We start from the raw sequence: 22038 nt of genomic DNA, 5'->3' as shown, positions 1-22038 counted from the left end.
GCTGTTTGGTAGTGCTGTCTACTTTGTTGGAGCACTTGACAAAACTGTATCGAGCCACTTGTACAGAAATTATCTGTGTTTTAGGCGTGAGAGTTAAGTCTCAAGGTTCTTTTTCTGGTTTGACTGTAGCTAAAGGTCTGCCTTCAAAGCATGACAGTTTTGAAGGTAAAGGGTAACATTTGTAAAAGCACTTGGTAAATCTAATGCCTGCGCTTTTCAAAAACCACTTTTGAAAAGCTAGACTGCTGGTTGGTTGAACAAAAGAAAAAGAAAACCTCACCACTGTATCACCTTTCAAAATCATACTTTTTAATGACAGATCTGCATTTATGTGATTGTTTTAAGTTACCTCAGTTTTCATACAAATCCATTTCTACTTTTGTAAGAAATTCCTCTAGCTTGTACCCCTTAACCACCTTACTGGAGTAGTTACTGTTATTTCAAAAAAAAACCCCTTCAAATACAGTCAAAGTGTCTTGGCTGAATTTTGGACTCGGTGTTAATATATTTTTGACAATGATATCTTGCATCTCTTGATCTACACAGGAGGAAGTGTAATAACTGTGTGTATTTGAACTTAATTTTCTTTTGTTTTTTCAATACAGGAATGGGTTGGACAAGTAGAAATAAGTGCCCTTTCTCTTATGTACAAGTAAGAAAACCTTTAAATATGTTTAATTGAGTTCAGTTCAGTTGTTTTGTTGGTGAATCGGTTGGAATAGCAAAGATGGAATTGTGTGTTATACTGTAGTTCTCCAGAAAATTACAAATATGCTTTGAAAATGGCAGCTGTCAAGGTATTATATAAAAATATTGCAAATCCCCAATCAAATGTCTTTTTCAAAGCTCATTTTCTAATGTCATGCATCTCATCTGCACAACTGATTGTGGATAGTGTCATACAATTTGTATTTTGTTAATTTTCACATCTTTTAATTTTTTTGTTAAAATCCCTTTTCTTCCTATTTCTCACCAAGGCTTTAATACTAAACCTGTTGCTAGACTGGGGGCTGTACCATTTTTTTCATTATCTCTGTACAAATGCTTTGATGTAGCTTGGAGTACTGTAGGCTGCATGCTAGAAAGCCATTCTCACATCTCCCCTGGTATGAAGTTGTATGTACCGATGTAAGGCTACCTGGTGTACTGCTGTAGCTTACTGTATTTTTTGTATAAACTTTCCTTTTTGCACTCCATCAGCACGGATGAAATAAAGAGTTTGTCAGGGGCCATAGCCTGAGCTATGCTTAAGAAATGTTTTGGTATTTATATGAAGATAAACACTCCTCTTGGTGGTGTACAGTTTTGCTGATGTATTTTAATTAAATGTAATCCTATATATTAATCTTTCTTCACAAAGTAGTATGAAACAATATGCTTGATATTTATAACTGCTTTCTAATGACTGTGCAAGGGCATGAGCAATGTACAGCATCTTTCTGCTGTTTGTGAACTAGTTAAATTCAGTATTTCAAAATGCTTACTGTAAATTAATGATTTCCTTTGTACTTGGACTCTTGATGAGACAGTTGATAAGAGGAAAGAAACAAACTAGTTAAATACTACTTTCAGGTACTTATATGAGTATTAAGTGCCAGAAATTGCATGAAATTCTACCTTTGCATTTTATGTGGTTAGTGGGACAGTTTAGAGTTGCATGTGCTGCATGGGTGGAAGAGGACTGAACTGAAAGTCAAAGTAAGTTTGGCCTCGGAAGCTTAAAGGGAAGGTCTGGTGGTTAGATTGAGCCAGGATGTAGAGGGACATAAGTCAACAAAATTGCATCTTGATTACATTGCAACCAGATGGTTATGATCTTCTGTTTGTTATATTTTTGGCCATGGAAGTGGTTTATTTTGAAGTCGTGATACATTGGTATCCAGGACCGCAGTTGATCCATGAATACAGAGGCAAATTCTGGTTGTCGATAGGATTTTTCAATTTCTATGGGAAGTACGATTAGGTTTGTGGCATAGTTGCAATTATATGTAGTATTTCACTGCAGAGTTGAACGTGCAAGAAATATTACAATAACTGTTTTGGGGAGATTGGCTTCTATTAAAAAAGCAATTTAGAGGCTCTGGGAAAGTAGGAATGGTGATGGAGGTAAGGGGAAAGAGTTGCTTCCCTTCATGCGTGCTGGCAGACTCAAGGAAACCAGAAGTATGAATTTCCCATTTGGTGCCAAGTGGAGACATGAGAGTTTCAGGCTTCTCAAGCATAGGACAGAAATGCAGTATGAAGAGGCTTGTTTTCATTTTCACTCCTCGGATCTGTCGAAAGTATAATTTGGTTATCTAGTAAATCTTCCTTGTCTCCCTGAAGCGGGTGGGTCTCTGAGCTATGAAATGATTTTCCTCTCAGAATTGCTTTTTCTGAGCTGTTGTAGAAAGTTTTGGTATTGTTTTGTTTTTAATCCAAAAACAGCACCTGTGAATATACTTAATCATTTTGCAAGACTGATAAAACTTTTGCTTGTGTGAGCAAAGAAGAAATTGAAGGAAGTGATAGGTGGCTGAGCAAAGAATTCAAAGGGAGGATTAGGGATAAAAAAAGAGAAAATAATTAAATTTAAGGTTATGACAGAGACTGATTATAGCAGAAAAACCCGTAGCAAAGATTGATAGTCTTTCAGTTTTTAGAAAATATGAAATCAAATAGCATGTCAGTATCGGTTCTGGATTTTCCTGTATTTGTCACTTTATACCCAGTTCAGCTTTTTATGCTTTTTAATGTAACAAGCTAAAAAAATAGTTGTAAGTGCAGAATGTAACTTCTAAATTTGCTTAATGGTAGTAGCTCAACTGTTCATTTCTTATATTTAATCTTCTTACACATAATGAGGTACCCTAACTTAGCTTGCAGTGATTAAAAAAATTTCTAAATCTGTTTTGAAAAACTATACTAGACTGATACCTTTGATGATGCGTATCTGTGAGCACTGCAACAGCATGCTATCTGCTGGTTCAGTCCAAGCTTCCTAAAAAGTTTCTGTTACCTCAGTTGAAGAGAAAAGAGGGCCACTTTAGATCTAGCAATTTGAGTTCAATGAATGCAGCGTGATGTTCGACTCCATGAAGCATGGAGTCCTTATCCAAAGAGAAAAGGAAACTGAGCCCTCTGAATGTCTGTCTGTTTTTGGTTTTTGCAGTGTTTCATTCATTTTAAAATGCAAGGAAAGATTTCTTCTTGCTACACATGAAAAAACATGTGGAGGGCATGATTTTTCAGAGGTGCTGGAGGTTTGGTTACAGTATCTGATGCTGAGACAATGCCTGCTGATGGTCGGTTGGGCTTTTGGCACATTCCTTAGCACACTTTGGCAGCTGGGCCATGGTTTGGGAGCAGGAATGTTGTGTGGACCCTTCTGAGCATGAGAACTTAGTTTTGGAGGCAAGAAGAATTTCTGTGCACAGATGGGGGGCTGTGCTGTTAGCTGGCCACTATGTCCAGAAGAGTTCTTGCACGCGTGTAGTCAATCTGCTAGTACAGATTTAGCCTAAGCTGTTGCTCATCTTCTGGAAATTTACCACGGTTTCCTGTCTCTATTCATAAAACCAACCTCCTCTTTGCTCTGGTTGGTTTCCAAATGGCAAAGTGTAGTGAATTCCTCCAGGACTGGTAAGCCATCATCTTTCTAGACACAGCTCCAGAAAGCTCCAGAAAGTCTGGAAATTTGTTTGACTTGTTGGCTTTGTGTATGTTGTGCCAGCACATCTTATTCTAGTATATTCTTTTGTAAAAGTAAGCTTTTTTTCACCAGTGATAGCTGTACTGATCATCTTCAGTATTCTTTTCCACTAGGTCTTTTCTGTAGTTATGTATGTTTCTTGAACTTGACTTGAATATTCCAATTTCTATTGACATAAATCTTTAAATGAAATTTTAACTGCTACTTTTTTCTCAGGAAAGATTTCATAATATACCGGGAACCAAATGCTTCTCCTTCACATGTAACTGAAAATGGCTTTTCTGATAAGGTAAAAAAAATTAAATAAATAATTCCTGGCTACTGTGAAAGGCTGATTTAAGACTACTTCATAAACAGCAAGTAGTTTCATTTGAGTTTTACTATTCAAAGCAATGAAATGTTCTGAGAATTCAATTTTAACAAATTCTTTTGTATGTATTTAAGGTGCTATTCTATTAACACATGTAGCACTTTTTAATAGATGGTCCGTATTTGGGGTGCAGTGTATCTTCCTTGTAAACTGATTTTTACAAAATTTTCTATTACAAGTGCTAACTCGCATAGCTACGTCTGTCTTGAATTCTTTTTGACTTTTGGTCAAATTCTTGGTTTAAAGGACATCTGCGAAACATTTTGATAATTTTATTGATATTTATTGATGCTTTGAGATCATGAGAGATAACAATGCTTTGATACTTTAGGTTTTGTATCTCACTTGATTTTTTACATGAGCACTACCCTTTCAACTCAATTTAATGTATCTGTGTGGTTTTGTTAATAGGTATTGCTGTGCTTCTCAAATGGAAACCACTATGATATTGTTTATCCCATAGAGTATTCAGAAAAGGCTGCTCTGTGCCAGTGTAAGTATTATGTTGGTTAGTTAAAAGCATGTATTTTTACCAGAAATGTTAAAATGTTCACTATCGGGTTTCAGGAAGAGGCTGCGTATGAAAGTTTATTATAGTCATTCTTTAATTAGAGTTGTCAATGACTGTATGATTTTGGAGAGCGTGAGTTCCTGTTGTGTCCTGATCCTTGACAAAGCAGATTATATACCAAGAGGAGATTTACCGACCAATTTGAATCTGGGTGGTCCAATATAACAAATTAGTACATTAACATTTTCTGTTTATCTGTTGCGTTTCTTTGGTCACCATTCTGGTTTTATTTTTGTATTTCAGACTGCTAGCAAATTGATTGTCTATGTTAAAATTATCCTTGCATGTGTAACTTTTCACAGAAATTACGGGGGTTGCACGTGCAAAAAAAACCTGTCTTCATTGGTTGTTTTCTTTACTAGATGGCAGAAATACCCAAAGGTCTTAATCGCCTTTGATGTGTTCTTGTGACAATCCCTGCAAGGATTCTAATTCCTTATGAAATCTGCCTGTGTGCAGAGTTAGAAGGCTAAGGCCAAGTTTGCCCCTTGAGAGACCTGATTTCTAGTAGTTTCATGTATACCCATTAAGCCATAGTAGCTGCAGCTGGTTTTGCTTCTAATGCCTTCACTGTTTCAGTTAGCACATCAAAATGCTTGCTTGCTTTGATTGAAGTAATTTGAAGTGCATCTGTAATGGTGGTATAAAAATCCCATTTACCTTGTAATTGATTTTTCCCTTCCGCTTTCTCTTCCTCTTCCCCAGCTCTGCTGTATGAGTTGCTTTATGAAAAAGTATTTGATACAGATGTAAAGAAAATCATAGCAGAACTTAGTGCTGTTGGTGTGACAGAGGAAAGTAACGGTAGCAGTGAAGTATCAGCGTCAGATTCAGAAGATGACAACTACAGGTAAATGCGATTTAAAAGTTAATGAAAGGTACCTATGGGTGACACATGTTGAAAAGTGTTCTGAATTTCTGATAGGTAATAGAATGTAACGGAGTTGAAAAACTTCACAAATTACTAAGAAAAGAAGCATGAAGAAGTAAACTTCGAACTTGAAATGTGTAATCTTCCCTGTACCTAAGGACAGGGGTTGGATTCCTCTGTTCTTCCTGCAGGCTAGCTTTGGGTCTCTTTACACAATGGAATATTGGCATTGCAACCTGTCCATCTTCCTGTTTAAAATAGCAGAATCCCTTGGGATTGCTGTCAGTGTGCCAGTCTGGCATGGTAAAACTCCATGAGAATTAACTTGGCTCACTCTTGCAAATGAGTAGGGTTACAGGAATCTAATCCAACTTGTGTTGCTTCCACATCTGGGGGCTGAAATGCCTGCTTGAGATGTGGCTAATGGAGAAATACAGATGTAGCTTGCTCCATGTTGTTCCTTGACCTTTGTGAAGTGGTTATAGCTGTGGGTTTGTATTCCTTTTGCTGGACCTGGATGCTCTAGCCAGCTTTGAGATTTTGACCTACTGATTCCTTTTGCACAGTAAGTCTTTCACAGTGCTGTTTTTGCATTTACATGTTGGCAGTTTTTCTTCCGTTTAGTACTGTTCTTAAAACCCTGGCTTGTGTGAGGTTCCATTGAAGCCATGGAGATTACGCTATGCTAGTGGATCGTGTCAGCTCTTCCTGCTGAGCGTCATTAAAGTCCTTTCTGGGGGCTCTGCTGTAGTCTGTATGGCATGTGGCAGAAAAAATTTCTTGAGATGTTGGGAGGTGATTTTTTTTTTTTCTCTCCAAGCTGAAAACAACAGAAGGGAAGACTATGGAAATTGCCACAGAAGGAAAACCAAGTTCTGGGAAAGGGACTGGTTTTCTTTCTTGTTTGGAAAAAAAAAAAAAAAAAAAAGAGAAATACCAGGGAACACTTCCAATTAAAATACAAAGTATTTCTGCCTCAGGGAACAATTATTGTAGTTAAATGTCAGAGAGTGGAAACCTTCTTTATTTCTTTCTGTTCTCAGAGCTTTCCTGGGCTTCATATGCGGTAGCATTACCCTGTATTTTTGGGATTCATAAGAAAATATACTGCTAACCTTAACAGCACCTTTGTAAATGAAGGTCATATGCTCACTTAGGACTATCAAACTCAAATGTTTTTGATTTAAACCATATGTCTTATGATGTAAGGGCTAGTGTGTGTGACCCTTGACCTAGTTAACACAAATTACAAACATTTTGCTGTGTTTCTGTAGTCTTAAATTTTTGGCTTCTCTTAAGGTTGACTTTAATCTGTTTCAATACCTAGTTTTCCAGAAGATCTTTTTCATTTTAGAAAGGTGGGCTTTTCAGTTACGTTATTATTGAATGTAATAGTTCAGTTAGTTTTAGAGAAAAGATAATGCTGGCAGCTGTACTACTACTGCTATAGGGAAAAATACAAAAATACTTGTTTGGGTTTTTTTCTGTGGAAGGTAAATTTCCAGCAATGTCAGGTATAGAAAACAAGAGTAAATTAGAGTGCCTGATGCCAGTTGACTGATGGAGTAGCTTTTGCTTTTGAGTGTGTGGTTTTTTTTGTAATGTCTGCTTTTGTTAGGTTTTCCTTGTGTAGCTGCAAAAATTTTAGAGTAATTTTTGTTTCCCTTGCCTGCCCCCCCCCCCCCCCCCCCCCCCTTTTTTTCTTTGCTTAAATGATGGCTAAGTCAGTATGTGTGAGACTTTGGAAAACCTCTGCTTGAAACAAAAAAAATCTTATTTTTCCCTTTATATGATATAGAAATTCAGCTCTTGTTCTAGGCACCTATTTCATTTTAAGAGATGGGGATGTTCTATGGTAAGCTTGTTCTTGAAAAATACGTAGACAGTGATAGTTTCAGTGTTTTTATCTACTTCCAACTGATTTCTACTTCCAACTACTTCCAACTGTATTACCACAGCTTGCTTCTGTCCTTTTGCAGAAGTAAAGTTACAACAGTTAGTGATATGAATGGATTGAAATCTCTTTCTGGCAACAAGGTATTTATACGTTAAGATTTATTTTCTTCCTCATAACTTGTACTCTGCTATATTTCTTCAGTGTTTAATGTTCATGAGAGAATGAGTTTCTAGTTTTCCTAATGTGTGATATCTGAAACTGCTTATTTCTTTGTAAAGTAATGTTTGCTTTTGGTGCGCCAAAAGGTGTGTATAGTGACCTTCTCAGTGCTGCTTAGTTCTTAATTTTGCTCTGGTATGGTTAAAAGAACAGTATTGAACTAATTTTTCAAAGCTCTTTATGCTTTATGTATTTTCAGCTTCTTTATATTTCGTTTTAAAGCTTGAGCACTGTGGCTGAAAAATGGATAACTGTACATCTTTAGGTAGTTGACCATTTAGCACTTTGTTTTGTTTCATACAGCACCTTAAGAGCAATGGGAGTCCTACCTTGTTGGTCTTGCCTAAAAAAGTTCTTAAATCACTCAATCCATCAGTTTACAGAAATGTTGAATATGATGTTTGGCTCCAGTCCAAATGGGGTAAGTAACTGAATACTTAAAAGTTGCAGTTTTTGCAAGCTGATGTATAAAGTGAATCCCTCTTGCAGAACAGTGGTGCAAATGGCAGTTTGGGTTTAGGCAGAAGTCTTCCTCACATGGGTCGATGCGCAGATTTAAGGCCTGAACTTGTGGTTTGCATTTTCACTGCATCAAGAAAGTATCTCTGTTGGTGTATTTAAACTAACAGTATATTACTGCTAATGTGTTTACAGATCAGCAAAAACAAGATTTCTCTATTGCTGCTGGCATGCAGTACTCAGTTGGAGATAAATGTAAAGTAAGTAACATTGAATTACAGTTTATAGAGACATTAACGTTTTGCTCAAGATGCTGATTTCCTCTCCTTGTTAACTATATTGATATATAGTTGCTACTTTCTAAATATTACTTGCTTATGTCTTCAACTGAGCATATGCTTATTATATAATTGATGGTGGTGTTCGTGACTTCCCAGCACACATGTAGAAAAGGTGTGTAATAGAACATCTGATTAGTGCAATATTACCGCATTAAAAAGCGTGGTGATTCTTCCTCTTGAACTATTCAAAGTGTTAGACAATTGCTCTTTAAATTCTATTAAAACTTGCAGTAAGTATCAGTGCTTAAGAAGAAATAAGATTTTTCCATTTAGCATTCGGATTTTAGATTAAACTCCTTACATGTGTTAACTGAACTGGTGATACTTGGCTAAATATAGTTCTTTCTAGGACATTTGACCATCTGTTAAAATTATTAATGTTGAAGTGAAAATACTCAGGTTTATCGTGCAGCATGGGGGCTCTTTGAGTTTGTACTTCTAATTCCATTACGCTAGTGAAAGCATAGTAAATAAATTGCAGGAAAAACACATTCCTAAACTTCAGGGAAAAAAACCCCAACACAAACAAACGAAAAAAGGGCAACCCTCTCCGCCCCCAAATGACAAACCTCCAAAAGCCCACAGAAAACAAACAGAAAAGCCTAATGTGGAGTTTATTATTTATTGTGTAATAGTACTGGCTTAAAACTTGTATTTAAGGCCCTAAGGCTGTCTCGTGTAGTATTTACTACAGGGTACAGATACTATTAGTAGAAAAAACTCTAGTAGTTAACATACTCTTGCTGTCAAATTTTATATGTATGCGGCAAGGCAGTAAATACATGGCATAAAAAGACTGGAAGGGAAGATGAAGTAAATAGTGAAAAGTGGAGTTGACCAAATTAATACAACTGGAAAGCCAAATGTTGTAGCTGAATGTTATGAAAATTATATTTAATGGAAGAATTTTAAGGACGCAATGTCAGTCAGACAAGTAACACTGATGATCGTGTCTGAACAACTGTTTTTGGTTGTTTTAAACATTCTGAATAGTAACTTCAGAAGTAATTGGTGCTCCTTATGTGCTTAACTAAACTGGATTTCACTGAGTTCTTTTAATGAATTTTTAACAAGGGCAAGTTTTGGGTTTTATTCTGAGAGAAAGATGTTTTCAGTAAATCTGAAATCCCTTGATACCCTGATTACTTCAACTTTCTCATATAGTTTTGAAAGCGGAATTTCATAAACTGGTATTACCCAGCAAGCTTTCTGGATTTTTCTGTTGTTTTTTGACAGTATTTGTATTTCTTTTTGAAGAAGCAATATGGATTGAAGATATGGTTTTGGCACATTTACTGAATTAAGTGGTGTTTATTTCTCTGTTCTTCTGTTGCCCAAAGTAAAAGTTCTCGTTACTGGTATTCTAGTTATGTCCTCTGATTGTATTATTTGACGCTTATGTGCGGTTTTTTCTTTTTCTTTGTAGGTGCGCTTAGACCATAACGGGAAATTTTATAATGCTCATATTCAAGAAGTTTGTTCAGAGAATGGGCCAGTTGTTGTATTTGTAGAAGAGCTTGGAGCAAAGTAAGGGCTTAATCTCTTTCAGAGAAAAGATTGCCAAACTGAACACTGGGCATGGCAGCATTACTTTACTTCAGAGTTAATTTCAGCCCCTGAAGTATATCTACTGAACTTGAAGCAGTACTATGACAAAATTGTTAAGAAAATGACACGCTAAATGAAAAAAAGGGGGTGGGTGGTTGTTTCTGCATTGATTGTCGATTCAGACTTTTTTTTCTTTAGTGCTAAGTAGCCTGGATATTACTTGCAGAGGACACTAGTAAGTACATTATTGTTAGAATTTTTTTGTGCAAGATTCAATTCTAAACAGATTGACACCATCCTAATTACAAAGCACAACAAGCAACACTTTAATTAGATGTTAGATTTGTGACAAGCTTTTCATATTGAAAGGTCCATCACAGCACCTAGTTTCTCTGTTGGTTGAGTAGCTCTGCCTGTTTTCACACGGAGTGCCAATTTTCTGTTTAGGTCAGAGTCACGTTTGCCCTATGCTGGGACTGTTAAAAGCTGTTGTTGGGGATTGCGGTGTGGTTTTTTGTGTGCTGTTGGTTGGCTGGGTGTTTTTGTTGTTTTCAGAGGCGGCAGTGGTGGCGGTTTTCATTGTGGGGGGTGGTGTGTTTTGTTTTTTGGTTTGTTTTTTTTTTCGGGAGGTGGGCATGGGTGCAGTTTAAGACCTGTTTTTGAGCTCTGCTGTAAGTTCTGTAACTCTTCTGGAGCAAAAAAACCCCAAAGTTGTGTAGTTTGGGAAGAGGAAACACTTTCAGTCAGAGTGAATGAGGGAACGAGAAAGGTGCCCATTAATCTCATCAGACCTCATTTTGTTAAAATAAATAAAAAATAAATTGTCTTGCACTTTGTTCCTTTTTTAAATTGAGATTTAATCTGATTGGAACTGTGTATTATAGATTTGAATGTCTTCCTTTCAAATAACGTAAAGTTGTTTGGACATCCTACAGCATCCTCAATTAAAACAGCAGTAATTGCTCTGGGATATAAACCACCAATATAATGTTTTTCAATCTTGACATCTATTGCAGTGTTTGTGGTAATTTTGCCTGAGTCTGTTGGTTTTCTGTCTGCCCTGAATACGTTGTAATACTCACTTCACAAATGATTGATCATTCTTTACCAGATAGGCTTGTATCAACTTGTCAGAGAGTTTTATTTATAAAAAGGGGAAAAAAAAGAAAAGGTTTGTTTTTCTGCATGTTGCTTGAGTGTAATCATAAAGAGCAAAGGACTTTGCAATGCTCTCAAAAACTGAAAGATCCACCAGTCTTAGTAAACATGTAGTATTAATTTATGTAAGCCCCGGTCTGGTCTTTAATATAATTTTTTTCTCCATAATTCCTTGTTTTGTAGGCATGCTGTCTCACTGAAGAGCCTTAAACCTCTTCCACAGGCCTCTCCTATGGAGGGCTGGAACACTGTGCCAGGGAAGAAGATGAAAAAGTTTTTCCCAACATGGGGTCAGAATGCTCAGCCCGGTAGGATTGTACCTGTCTTTGGGACAAAATGTCTGACAATAAGGATTCTGCCACACAAAGAGCTTAAAAAATTATTTAAAAAAATGTATCTGTTTTCACTTCTTTATTACAGATGCAGATGGCAGAGGGCCAAAGAATCAGAGCAAGTCAATAAAGCCCCAGTCAGCACTACCTCCTCGACTTCAGCATACTGTGGGAACCAGGCAGCATCAGTTCTTAGGTTCTGGACCCCAACCTTATCAGACCTCAACTGAGCAAAAAGCTCCATGCAGGAATCCTTCCCAAACTGTAAGGTAAAACTGCAAATAACATCCTCCTTATCTTGAACTCTGGCTGAGCTTCTTGAAGCCCAAGTGTCTGCTTCAGATGCTTCCAACATGCTCTTTTGAAATATGTTGCCGTTAAATTCTTCAGCGGTGTTCCAGGTCCTTAAGAATACACACAAGCACAGGAAAAATAATTATTTTTTTTAATTTTATTTTTAAATTTTTTTCAAAATTGCTATCATCGTGAGCTCCACTTTTTTTTTTGCATGGCAGCATCTTCCCTGCAAGAAAACTACCAAACCTGCAGTTTCTCATTGGAAAGTGGTTGTGTTGGGGGTGTGTGTGTGGTTTTTTTGTTTTCTTTTTTTTTTCCTAGTTGGGGCTGAAGTAATGTTGCATGTAGTTCTTGGGCATGGCTAAGATCTTCCCTCAGCTTCTGCAAAACCTGTCATAGAGAGGACTCTTTCATGTTATTACTGATCGCTTGAAGGAGTATAAGAACGGCATTTTGCCTGCATTTGTCGGCAGTGATTTTTTTAATTGACTGGGCTGCTGCAGCAGAGTTTTTCATCATCGTTGCTACTGTTCTGTCCTATCTAAAAGACTATTCCGTACTTGGTTACAAACCCAAACTCTTCATGGTCTGTTCTGTCACTCTTCTGTATCGTAACTCCTCATGGAATAAATGGGGCTGGGGTGTCTTTGGAGTCTGCCACATACAATATCCTAAGGGCGTTTTTCTTCCACCTTTAACCTAAATAGATAAGTATCCCAAGATGTTTAGCTAAGTAATTCAGAAAGCCAAAACAGTGATGTTGTTTTTGTGTGGCAATACTTCAGACATGGAAAACTAATGCATTTTCCCTTTTGTTGTTGTATTTACAGAAATCTTCCTCAACTGTCTCTTACATGTTTATATGTAGCATGTGGGGGCGTGGTCAGTTCTCAATTGGCACAGAAATGTATTAGATCACTTGATGTAGGAATTGGTTTTTTAAACTGTGATCTAATAATTACCGTTTGTTAGAAAGTCTTTCAAAATTGTATCGAACTGAATAAATAATGGACAAAATCTTTTCTTTCTCTTCCTTAAACTTTATGTGTGTGGGTAACTTGCAGTAGGCAGAAAGGGATCTGGTATATGTGGAATCACATAAGCAGTGCTGTATAATTATCTTCTTTCTTCCATCTAAACAATGGCTTTCTGTTGTGTTTGATACCGGTGAATTTCTTAGTCAAAGTGATCCCATTTCATTTTTCCCTTTATAGAAAACCAGACCGGGAGAGAACTGAGGATCTGAACCATGGCAGCAGAGATTGTAACTACTTTGGCTTATCTCCAGAGGAACGCAGGGAGAGACAGGCTATAGAAGAGTCTCGTTCGCTTTATGAGATCCAGCAGAGGGATGAGCAAGCTTTTCCTGCTCTTTCCAGTGTATGCTTTTTTCATTGTGATTAATAGTGCATTTTTCATACTTGCCCATGAACCTTTAATTAGCAATCGTTATTTTGCTGTCCATGCATTACAGTACAATTTGGAAGTTAAGGATGTTTTCTTTACTCTCACTTTCTACATAGAAGTACGCAAATCTACAACACTTTGTGTAGTCAAGATAAGACACATACGTACTAATTTCCCTGGGAATAGTTGGTGTGCGCCATACATGGTTCTTTAGGCATGTAAATACAGTAGACACATGAGCTTCTGAAAGCTGTGGGTATTTTCCTTCATGTTCCTTCTGGTTTTGGACAGCTCTGTGCTCCCTTACAGTTACTCAGATGTTGTCTTTTTTTTGTATGGTGGGATCAGGCTTCAAGGTGAAGAACTTGCTCTGAAGTACAGTTTAATTTAGCTGAGAAATAGCTCAGTAAAATGGCATTGCGGCGCTTGAATTAGTAGCGGAGGTGACTAGGTGATTGTTTCTGATTTGGTTTGCATAAAGCCTGTTGTATTTGTCAGTGACTCTTCTTTTTAGCCTGAGAACTTACTGGTGTGACAACTTGCCTGGTGTCATAAGTAATACAAATTCTTTGTCAGCCTTTCCCTTTTTCTGTCGTGGAGCTGAGCTGGCTTCAGTGGACTTCTCTATGTCTGAGGGAAGAAGGTGGCCTTTAGATTTTGAGAGTTTATTTTATTGATGCAGTTTTTGAAGAAAGTGGGTTGGAGTCTCAGTACACGCAGGGAGTGAGCAGGTCTTAGGGGTAAAAAGGGCTGCTGTTTACCAAGGTTTATTCTAGAGATATGGAGGGCTTTTTGGATTTAAATCTGAGGGCAAACAGAAACAAAAACCAGGCTGAGAGGAATGCGTAGGTGAAAGATGGGCCTTAAATATCTCTTGCTTTGTGGAAGTGACATTCTGTGCTATATCTTTCAGTTCTTGAGCAGTAGTAACTTGGTGTAACTGAGAAGAAATGAACAGCTCTTTTGCACTGCCAAGAGCAGACTAAGTCTGAAGCCTAACGGGCGGTGGTTGCTCTCTTTCTGTGAGCTGTGGTTAACAGAACAGTATGCTGTATTTGCTCACCTGAAGGAGGAGGATGTGGTTTTAAAGCTATACTATCTTGAGTGAAGTGTTTTTTGTTTGTCATGTAAACTAATGACATGAATGCTTTTAAAGGACACTGCAAAATTTAGCAATGAATGAAAGAGTGGATGAATCTGATACTTACCATGACTGCTCCCCCCCTCCCTTTCTGCCTATCATGGGTATTATGTGTCATGAAGGCATAATAGTGTCATATCAGATGATGGCAAAGTGTTATCTCACTTATATAAAGTCATATTTCTGCTTTTCTAAACTTTTTTAGAATCAGTCGGTCTGTCAGGCTGCAACACAGACTGTGGATAATTTAAACCAGAAAAAGTTCTCAAATAATGAGAGAAGAAACAGCAAGTGGGCAGCAGAGGTGGAAGAGCAAAAGGATAAAGGTAAAAATAAATGTTTTTAGATAAAGGCTTTTTTGTTTGCTTATTTTTATTACCAGCCTCAGAATTTGTTCAAGACAGGGCATTTGTTCAGGCAACGACGGGGAAATTATCGTTAAGTAATAGTGCCAGACTAAGCTAGGCTGAAGGTAGCAAAGGTGTGGTTTGGGAAGAAAGTACATGTTTTCCTGCTTTGAGTGTGGCTGAGAGCAGATTCCTTGCTGGGATTTTTTTAGTACGTGGGAAGAGGTATGAGAGAAATGAAAAGACTATCAGAGCTACCCTAAACTCGATCCTGTAGAAATTCCAATGAGTGTGGCAGAAGGTGCCAGTGGGAGGATTATTAAGAGTGCCTACTGTAGTCGGTTAAGAGGAAACCAGGTAAAAGTATTCAATGTGGTATGGTTAAGAATTAGCGTACAGAAGGAGGGGAGAAGATGGTGTACAGAAGAGTGGAAAACCTCCCCACTTACAGCAGAAAGAGCTGTCACAGGGTCAAAACTTGTCTGGGTTTTTTCCTCCCAACCCCAGTCTGTTGAAAGCTCTTTAAGCTTTTCTTCATTCTTCTTTTCCTCTTCTGTGAGTAATAGATGAAAGTTGAAGCTGGCTGTCAGGATCTAGTTAGTATATCTCTGCTAAACGCAACTGATACTTTTTGTTTGTTTGTTTTTTGTCCTGTCAGCTTTGCCGTAACTAAACATTGACTTTGACCATAGCTTCTTCCACTACTTTTTTTTTTTTCCTTCCTGATTAAATAAAATTCAGACTCTCTAGCCTCCTCTTAGAAGCTGTTCTTTCCCTCCCTTTTCTTGAAGTTTTTGTTTTCTCATCTCTAACAGCAGAGGCATTGCTGTTGTGTATTCATGGTACTTGTGCTCCTTAGTTCCTTTTACAACATGTGAGACTGTTCAAGAAGGCCTTACAAGGACTGATGCTACCTATTTTTCATTCTCCGAGCATCTGAAAACTTGTTTCACTTGAAAACTTCCATCAGCAATGCTAAAAAGAATGTTCATGTAGAGAAAGCTCTTAACTACAGTGTCATGATAGGTTTTGCTGAAGTGCATGGCATGTACAGGTTTCCCTGTTTTTTGTGACACTCTGGATTGCGTTGCCTCTTCTGAAACTAGGTTAAAAATCGGATAGGAATAAACTACTTCCTTATGAGTATTTAGAGATTCCTGTTGATGCTTGGGGAATTGGCAGTAATTCTTATAATTAATATTGTTACAATTTACTTTGTTGTCTAGTTGTGATGGTGCATATACTAGGCTTTTAAAAAGTACCTATCTATTTAGTGGCTACTATTAAACTTATGTGCATTAATTTGATTAACAAGCAGTGGTAACCAGCTTTGAACATAAGCTAGAATGTGAAGAACTTGTACAGCTCTTACTATATGAAGATTATGCCATGACTGTTTTCCAGCACCATCTCCCCGCAACAAGTGTTTTGCTGGTGCTTGAGAAATTAAACTCTTTCTGCATCAGTCTGAAAACTTTGTAGATCTTTTGAACCATTAAAAACCTCCTAAGCTTATCAATCTTTTACTCGGTCTAAAGTAGACAAGACTTTTAAGCTTCTGGTACCTTAACGCCTGAATATGGAAATGCTGATCAAAACATTTTCACTTTAAGCAAAGTACAAACTTTCTTTTTCACTAGGAGGGACTTAGGATGAATGATATGTGTTTAAAGAGACAGCTATGTTTCTTTCCTGCTTCCCTCAAGCATCAGTGAAATGGTTAACAAGCATCAGTAAAGAACTCCTGTGGAGCTTTGAAAACTGGGTTTGAAGTAGTAGCTCTGTTACTGCCCTAACAACTGTTTGTTTTAGGATGCTTTGATCTTTGATAAAAATTTAAGTTTTCTGAAGTAATATGTGCTGAGGTAGGTTTTGTTTTGAAGATTTAACTTTAGAAAGACAAACTTTTAAGTGGCTTAAGTTGTGATAGCCATAAATGGTGTAATGGTTCATTTACTAGGTTATGTCTTGGTGTTACAGAGTCAAATTCCAGGCAGATCCACTTAAGTCAGAAGCTTGAGCCAAATTCATCTGAGGTAATCTTAAAGAAAAGACCAAATTTTTTCTTAATGTTATTGCTTCTCTGATACATGATTAGCAGAGCAATAGCTGCCTTTAGAGCTGTGATTGCTGCTGCTGCTTTACAGCTTTTAGTGAAATACTTCTAAGGTTGGAGGCTTGTATTGCTGTCAGCTTTCCTCAGCCCCTGTAATCCATACTTATAGTCTTTCTCTGCAACCTGAGTTCTCAAATCCGGGCTATCGAGAGCACTTGTGAATCTGGATTTGTAACTGCTTAGTACAGTCCATATGTTCAGTATAATGGGACCAGAGAAGATTTGATGTTTACTAATAGCTGCTGTGCTAACAGACCATGGTCTCTGAAGTTCAGTGGAGATTTGTGGCCTCTTGTTGGCTTTTAACCTTTGCTGTCCTTTCAATGAGCAGAATGTTACGCTAGTTATAATAGTGATTGGGTGCTTAGCCCACTTTGTATGTAGTGTGGTTTAATATCTTTGAATGCCTCTTTGAAAAGTAAATCTTATTGTTAGACTAGCTGTGTCTGTTTCTAACTTTGCTTTAGAAGAATAGTCAAGATGAGAGTTTTCCAAAAGCTTCAGCTCCTTTGGAACAAGTGAAAACAGATTCTCCGATTCTTGCTGAGCAAGTAAGAAATGTTTGTTTGATTTCAAAGTTTTCCAGTCAGGAGACTTCAGACAAAGGGGAGCTTCATCACAGCCACGTATGTATTATAATACTGGCTTTTAATTACATAGTCATTTCTATGGTGATAATGCTGAAATTTTGTATTTACATCTAGGAATCTATTATGTCTAACATAAAGAATTTAAAAGAACAACGCTTCCTAGAAAAGTAAAAGTATATCCTTCCTCTTCTGAGAGGGGCTACTTCATATCTTTCTGCTAAGAGAGCTGTGATTTTAACTTCTTTACCTTTTGCCTTTTCAGGTTTCTCCAAGGTTATTGGTAATCATTTGTGAGGGTGGCTTTTCTTTTGGATGGGAGAAATTAAATGTAATGCTTGTGGAGGTGGTTATAACACTTCTGGCTGTCATGGTACAGGCATGTTCTGGGTAGAGCTCGGTGCAGAGTTCTTCACAGTGATGTGTAACGTACCTCAGACATCTCTTACGTATGCAGCCTGATACGTTAGTAGCTGATAGTTTGCTGTGGTGTTGGTCAATAGTCTGGGTAATACCGAGTCATCGAGCCTTTGTTGGTGGAAGTCAGACACATGAAGGGTCACCAGCAATGGTGATTTAGAATAACTTTGTGTTATCTCTTTGTTTTTATAGAACCTGACAGACTGCTTACCAAGCCTAACTCCAACACCCTCACCAGTCTTTTCTGAGATGCATTTACCTCCAGCAGTGCCTTCAGTACCAGCCATTGTGCCAGCTTGGCCAAGTGAGCCAACAGCCTATGGACCAGCAGGTTTGAAGAAATATTAACATAAATGAGAAACCACTAGCCCTGAAAAATACTTTAACTGTCTTGCTAAATTGAAGGTACTTCCAGGAGCCGCGGTTTCCTGCAACTTTGCATTCCACAGGCAGTCATTTATAGGAATATAGTTTCTCACTGCTGAAAGCTAGTGAGAGTTGTAGGAGTTCTGGTATATCTTTGATTGGCCCATATGTGTAGTTTGCTTTACTCCCTACCTGAAGTTGGAAGAGGGATGCGTACTCGATTCTCTTGTTTTCCTCCTGAGTGGGATAGCGTTGAGTTTTGAGGGGGCTTACTCAGAGGATCTGCTTGAAGTGTAGCACACTGTCAGCACATAGAAGCTTGATTATGTGTTTGTGCTCTGTGTACCATGTAATATTAAAGCCCCTTGATTTACTAAGGACGGTCTGGTATGTCTGGAACTAATGAGATCCATTTGGACCTGAGCTGCAAAGCCAGTATAATGTTTTTTCTGCGCTACACGTATCTTCTGGTACGTGGAATTTTTTTTGATTCAATATTGCTCACTGGATCAGGTGCTGCATTTCTTGTCCCGCTGTTGGGTTTCTGTACAAGAACTAGCTTTCAAATCTGCTTACTATGTTCAGATGATACAGTAATAATCCTCTCATAGTTGACCGCACCTGTGGCAGAAGATGCGTAGCCCATGTAATGGAAGCTCAGATGGAGGGTTGACTGTAAATGCCTGGTTGGAATGAGAACTGCAGAGATTTACACATAACTTACCAGTTCCCCCCTTTTTTTTTCCCCTTCCTATTTCCTTCTGGTATTAATAATTCTAAAAATAAATATGGGAATGCTTTATCATTTCAGGAAAGCTTAACTGTTTTACTCTTTCTGAAAATTATTCTCTGCATTTAGCCATGTCTTTTTTTTTTTTTTTTTGTTTGTAACTTCCCGACTCAAGGATATTCTATATCTTCCTGAATACTGGTGGTTGGTTTCTTCTCCCTTCTGTCTTTTGAAACTTGCTTTCCTGCTGTCACTTTCTTTTGTGATAGTACATAGTTGATGTGTTTCTTTCCCATAGGTATTCCAGCCCAAATACCTGCTTCTTCATTGATGCCAGCCCCAGCAACGGGACCTGACTCTATTGTATCACAGGCTCAGGTAACATCTGCTCCAGTTGCTGGAGTTCCTGTGTCGCTGCAAGCAGTTAACCAGCCTTTAATGCCTTTGCCTCAGACTCTGAATCCTTATCAGGATCCACTATACCCTGGATTCCCTTTTACTGAAAAGGGAGAAAGAGCCGTTGCACCCTCTTACTCCCTGTGCAATACTGGGGAAGACTTACCTAAAGGTGAGAAACTAGAAGCGGGGTCGGGTTTTATACCATTTTTCCTAATAGGTTTTCTTCTCTTTAAATGTAGATTAGGACAGCTTCATTGATCCTGTTGTTAGTCTATGTCAGAAGAACTAATTGTTGTCATTCCATGATGTAAGGTGTGGAAGGGATTATTGAATAGAGTTTTAACTTTTTAGTTTGCATTGCTAACATTGCGATTATTTTGCGTGGTTACATCTGGAAATTGGATATGATCATTTTGTGGTTCTTAGCTTGACCCACCGTAACTTCAGGTTTTGTGAATGTAAAGGATTTTTTTTCTCTGGGGAACTGCTTTCTTTTTACAGTAACAGGTTTTCTCTTGTAATCAAAACCTTGGAAGTTGTTGAGCATTTCCTCTCTGGTCTGGGATACAGGTTTTGGCATACTACAAATATGGAATATGCCCATAAAGAACATACCATGTCTGACTGTGCAGTGGTGTTTTACTGAACCGTTTCTTTACAAACGAGAAGTTCAGTTCCACAAACTGTTAAAACTGAAATGTGAACTGTGGTTGTGCTCTAGATAGCTTAACTGTGGCAAGCACCCACCACCTCCAGTCAATCAGACATGCAAGCAGCAGCTTAATACCAGTGTTCCTCTACTGAAATGGAACTTTCTGCAGAGACTAGTTTTTGGATCAGATGAAGTGTAATATTTTAGGTCTTCATAGATCTTTTTCTGTTGTTTTTTTTTTTTTTCCCCCAGATAAGAATATTCTTAGATTTTTCTTCAATCTCGGTGTGAAGGTAACTCTTCAAACTTATTTATGTTTTTGTGTGTGTGGTACCATAAAATTTGGTTGTGTTTGGTAGCACTTAGAGTGCAGGCGTTTGATTGCTGGAGCTGTGCGCTTCACTTTCAAATTTGAAATACTTTCTTCTTTTGTCTTCTGTTAACCGGGTTCCCAGCAGTGGTCCACACTGCAGTTCAAGTTCACAGGAATAAAATTTATCTCAACAGTGACAGTGAGAACTATTGGCTTACAGCTGTGGCTATACAGTCAACAGATTGTGCTTTACAAATGCACAGGTAAGCCATTGTGAGTTTGAAGATGTATTTGTTCAGAAGCAGGGTATAATAAAAAGACCCTCAGACTTTGACCATGTCCATGTACAGGCAAAGCCATTGCAGTACAAATATCTAGTATGTCTTTCCCTGTGGATGCTCCCTTAAGTAACCTGCATGTTTCTCCTTTCTGCTGAGGTTAAGGACAACAGTATTTTACTTTTAGCCTTCCAAATAATTATAATAATAGTCCATGTGTTTATGTGGTGCAAATCTGTGTGGTTAGGGAAGAGGCTTATCCAAAATAGCAACGTTTCCTATTTCTCGGTAAGGACTAGGGGGTTTTTTGCTTAGTTTCTCCCTTCTGCACATAAAAAAGAAACATTTTTATCTTCTCTTACTCCTGTCAGGCAAGCTACTTTGGAAGAGGTGCTGAATGCTCTGAGGCTTATTCCACATGACTTTGAACCCAGAAGTAATGATTTTCTTTGGTGTCTGTGCATGGGAAGAGGGAATGTTCAGCACAACTTACAAAGTAAACTTGGATTAATAACTGTGTGCCTAATACAAGTCTCTTTGCTTAATAGAAATTCCATAAGCCAGCAATAAGTATCACTGAAATATATTTAAACAGCAGTTATTTCATCAGCCTACATACGTTTGGGACTCTCCTTACGGAGATGGTACCAAAAATGGTACTTTGCATTTTTTGGGATGTAGTCTGTCACTTTGGTGCTTCAGCACCATCTACTGGTCAAAGTACCGTGTTGGAGTAGTTGTGCTCCTCACTGGTGACCAAGCAGCGTGGTAGACCTGGGAACTACGTTTTGCATTACCCTGTCCGCTGCCTTGGTCCCGGGTCCTGCCGTGCTGTTACTCACACCCTTCCAGCTGCTCGTGCAGGGTGAACCAACTAGTTCCTGGTGAGAGGCAGACGGGGTGGGCGTACCAGGGTGGGTTTGCTCCAGGAACCGTTTCTACAGATAGTACAGCTGTGCCAGCTGTTGGGCTCTGCACTCTACCTACATCAGTGTTTTCTTAAGACAACCTCGTGCCTCCCGCAGCCTTACGTGGTGTTCTGTATGGCCTGAAATAGGTATAATATTTGGCAATTTGTATTATGCAATCATGCTACAATGTTGCTCTTGGGCCAGTTGCTAGGTACCATAGTACAAACACAAAGACTGCCTTCATAAACTGAGCAGTGTGACTGTAGGCCATTGTGCGCTAGTTAGCTAATATGGAAGCAGAGGAAAGGTGTTGCGTTAAAGGGGAATGGAGGCAGGACTCCAGGATTGTGAACGTAGCTTGTGTTCATTAACAGCACAGAAAAGGTTGCTGCGGAAAATGCTGCGTGTCCATTGCGTGACTCTCACCAGTAGATGGAAGTGTGTTGTATTTTTTAAAGAAACCTATCCCCCTGCTTTATGAAAGGTCTTTTAAGAAAGCTGGTCTGCGGGTTGTGTGTGTACACATGGATTTTAGTCTTTACAGATTGTCCTTGGGGAAATAATCTTAACTCCAGGTCTCAGTGTAGTATTTTTTTTTTCTTTTCCCCCTTTTTTTT

General features: G+C 38.2%; 1 protein-coding gene across 7 annotated transcripts in view; it reads left to right on the top strand.

The window, feature by feature from the left end:
* OTUD4 (OTU deubiquitinase 4) overlaps positions 1-22038 on the top strand; it is a 34626-nt gene that overhangs the window by 9421 nt on the left and 3167 nt on the right. Inside the window, exons 5-22 of one of the 7 annotated variants that reach the window (XM_055700610.1) lie at positions 606-652; positions 3908-3980; positions 4473-4554; positions 5338-5482; positions 7483-7540; positions 7923-8040; positions 8274-8338; positions 9846-9946; positions 11309-11433; positions 11546-11726; positions 12969-13134; positions 14508-14628; positions 16630-16685; positions 17233-17391; positions 17965-18103; positions 19167-19246; positions 19340-19436; positions 20172-20212. In XM_055700610.1, the coding sequence (XP_055556585.1) occupies positions 606-652; positions 3908-3980; positions 4473-4554; positions 5338-5482; positions 7483-7540; positions 7923-8040; positions 8274-8338; positions 9846-9946; positions 11309-11433; positions 11546-11726; positions 12969-13134; positions 14508-14628; positions 16630-16685; positions 17233-17391; positions 17965-18103; positions 19167-19246; positions 19340-19436; positions 20172-20212 (1854 nt within the window). Of the gene's footprint in view, positions 1-605; positions 653-3907; positions 3981-4472; positions 4555-5337; positions 5487-7482; positions 7541-7922; positions 8041-8273; positions 8339-9845; positions 9947-11308; positions 11434-11545; positions 11727-12968; positions 13135-14507; positions 14629-16629; positions 16686-17232; positions 17392-17964; positions 18104-19166; positions 19437-20171; positions 20213-22038 lie in introns of those variants that run through there. The other 6 variants (XM_055700608.1, XM_055700609.1, XM_055700606.1 and 3 more) reach the window with 6 other exon arrangements.

Source organism: Falco cherrug, chromosome 1, assembly GCF_023634085.1.
Source record: "Falco cherrug isolate bFalChe1 chromosome 1, bFalChe1.pri, whole genome shotgun sequence".
NCBI lineage: Eukaryota > Metazoa > Chordata > Aves > Falconiformes > Falconidae > Falco > Falco cherrug.
This window is presented reverse-complemented; position numbering and strand designations above follow the sequence as displayed.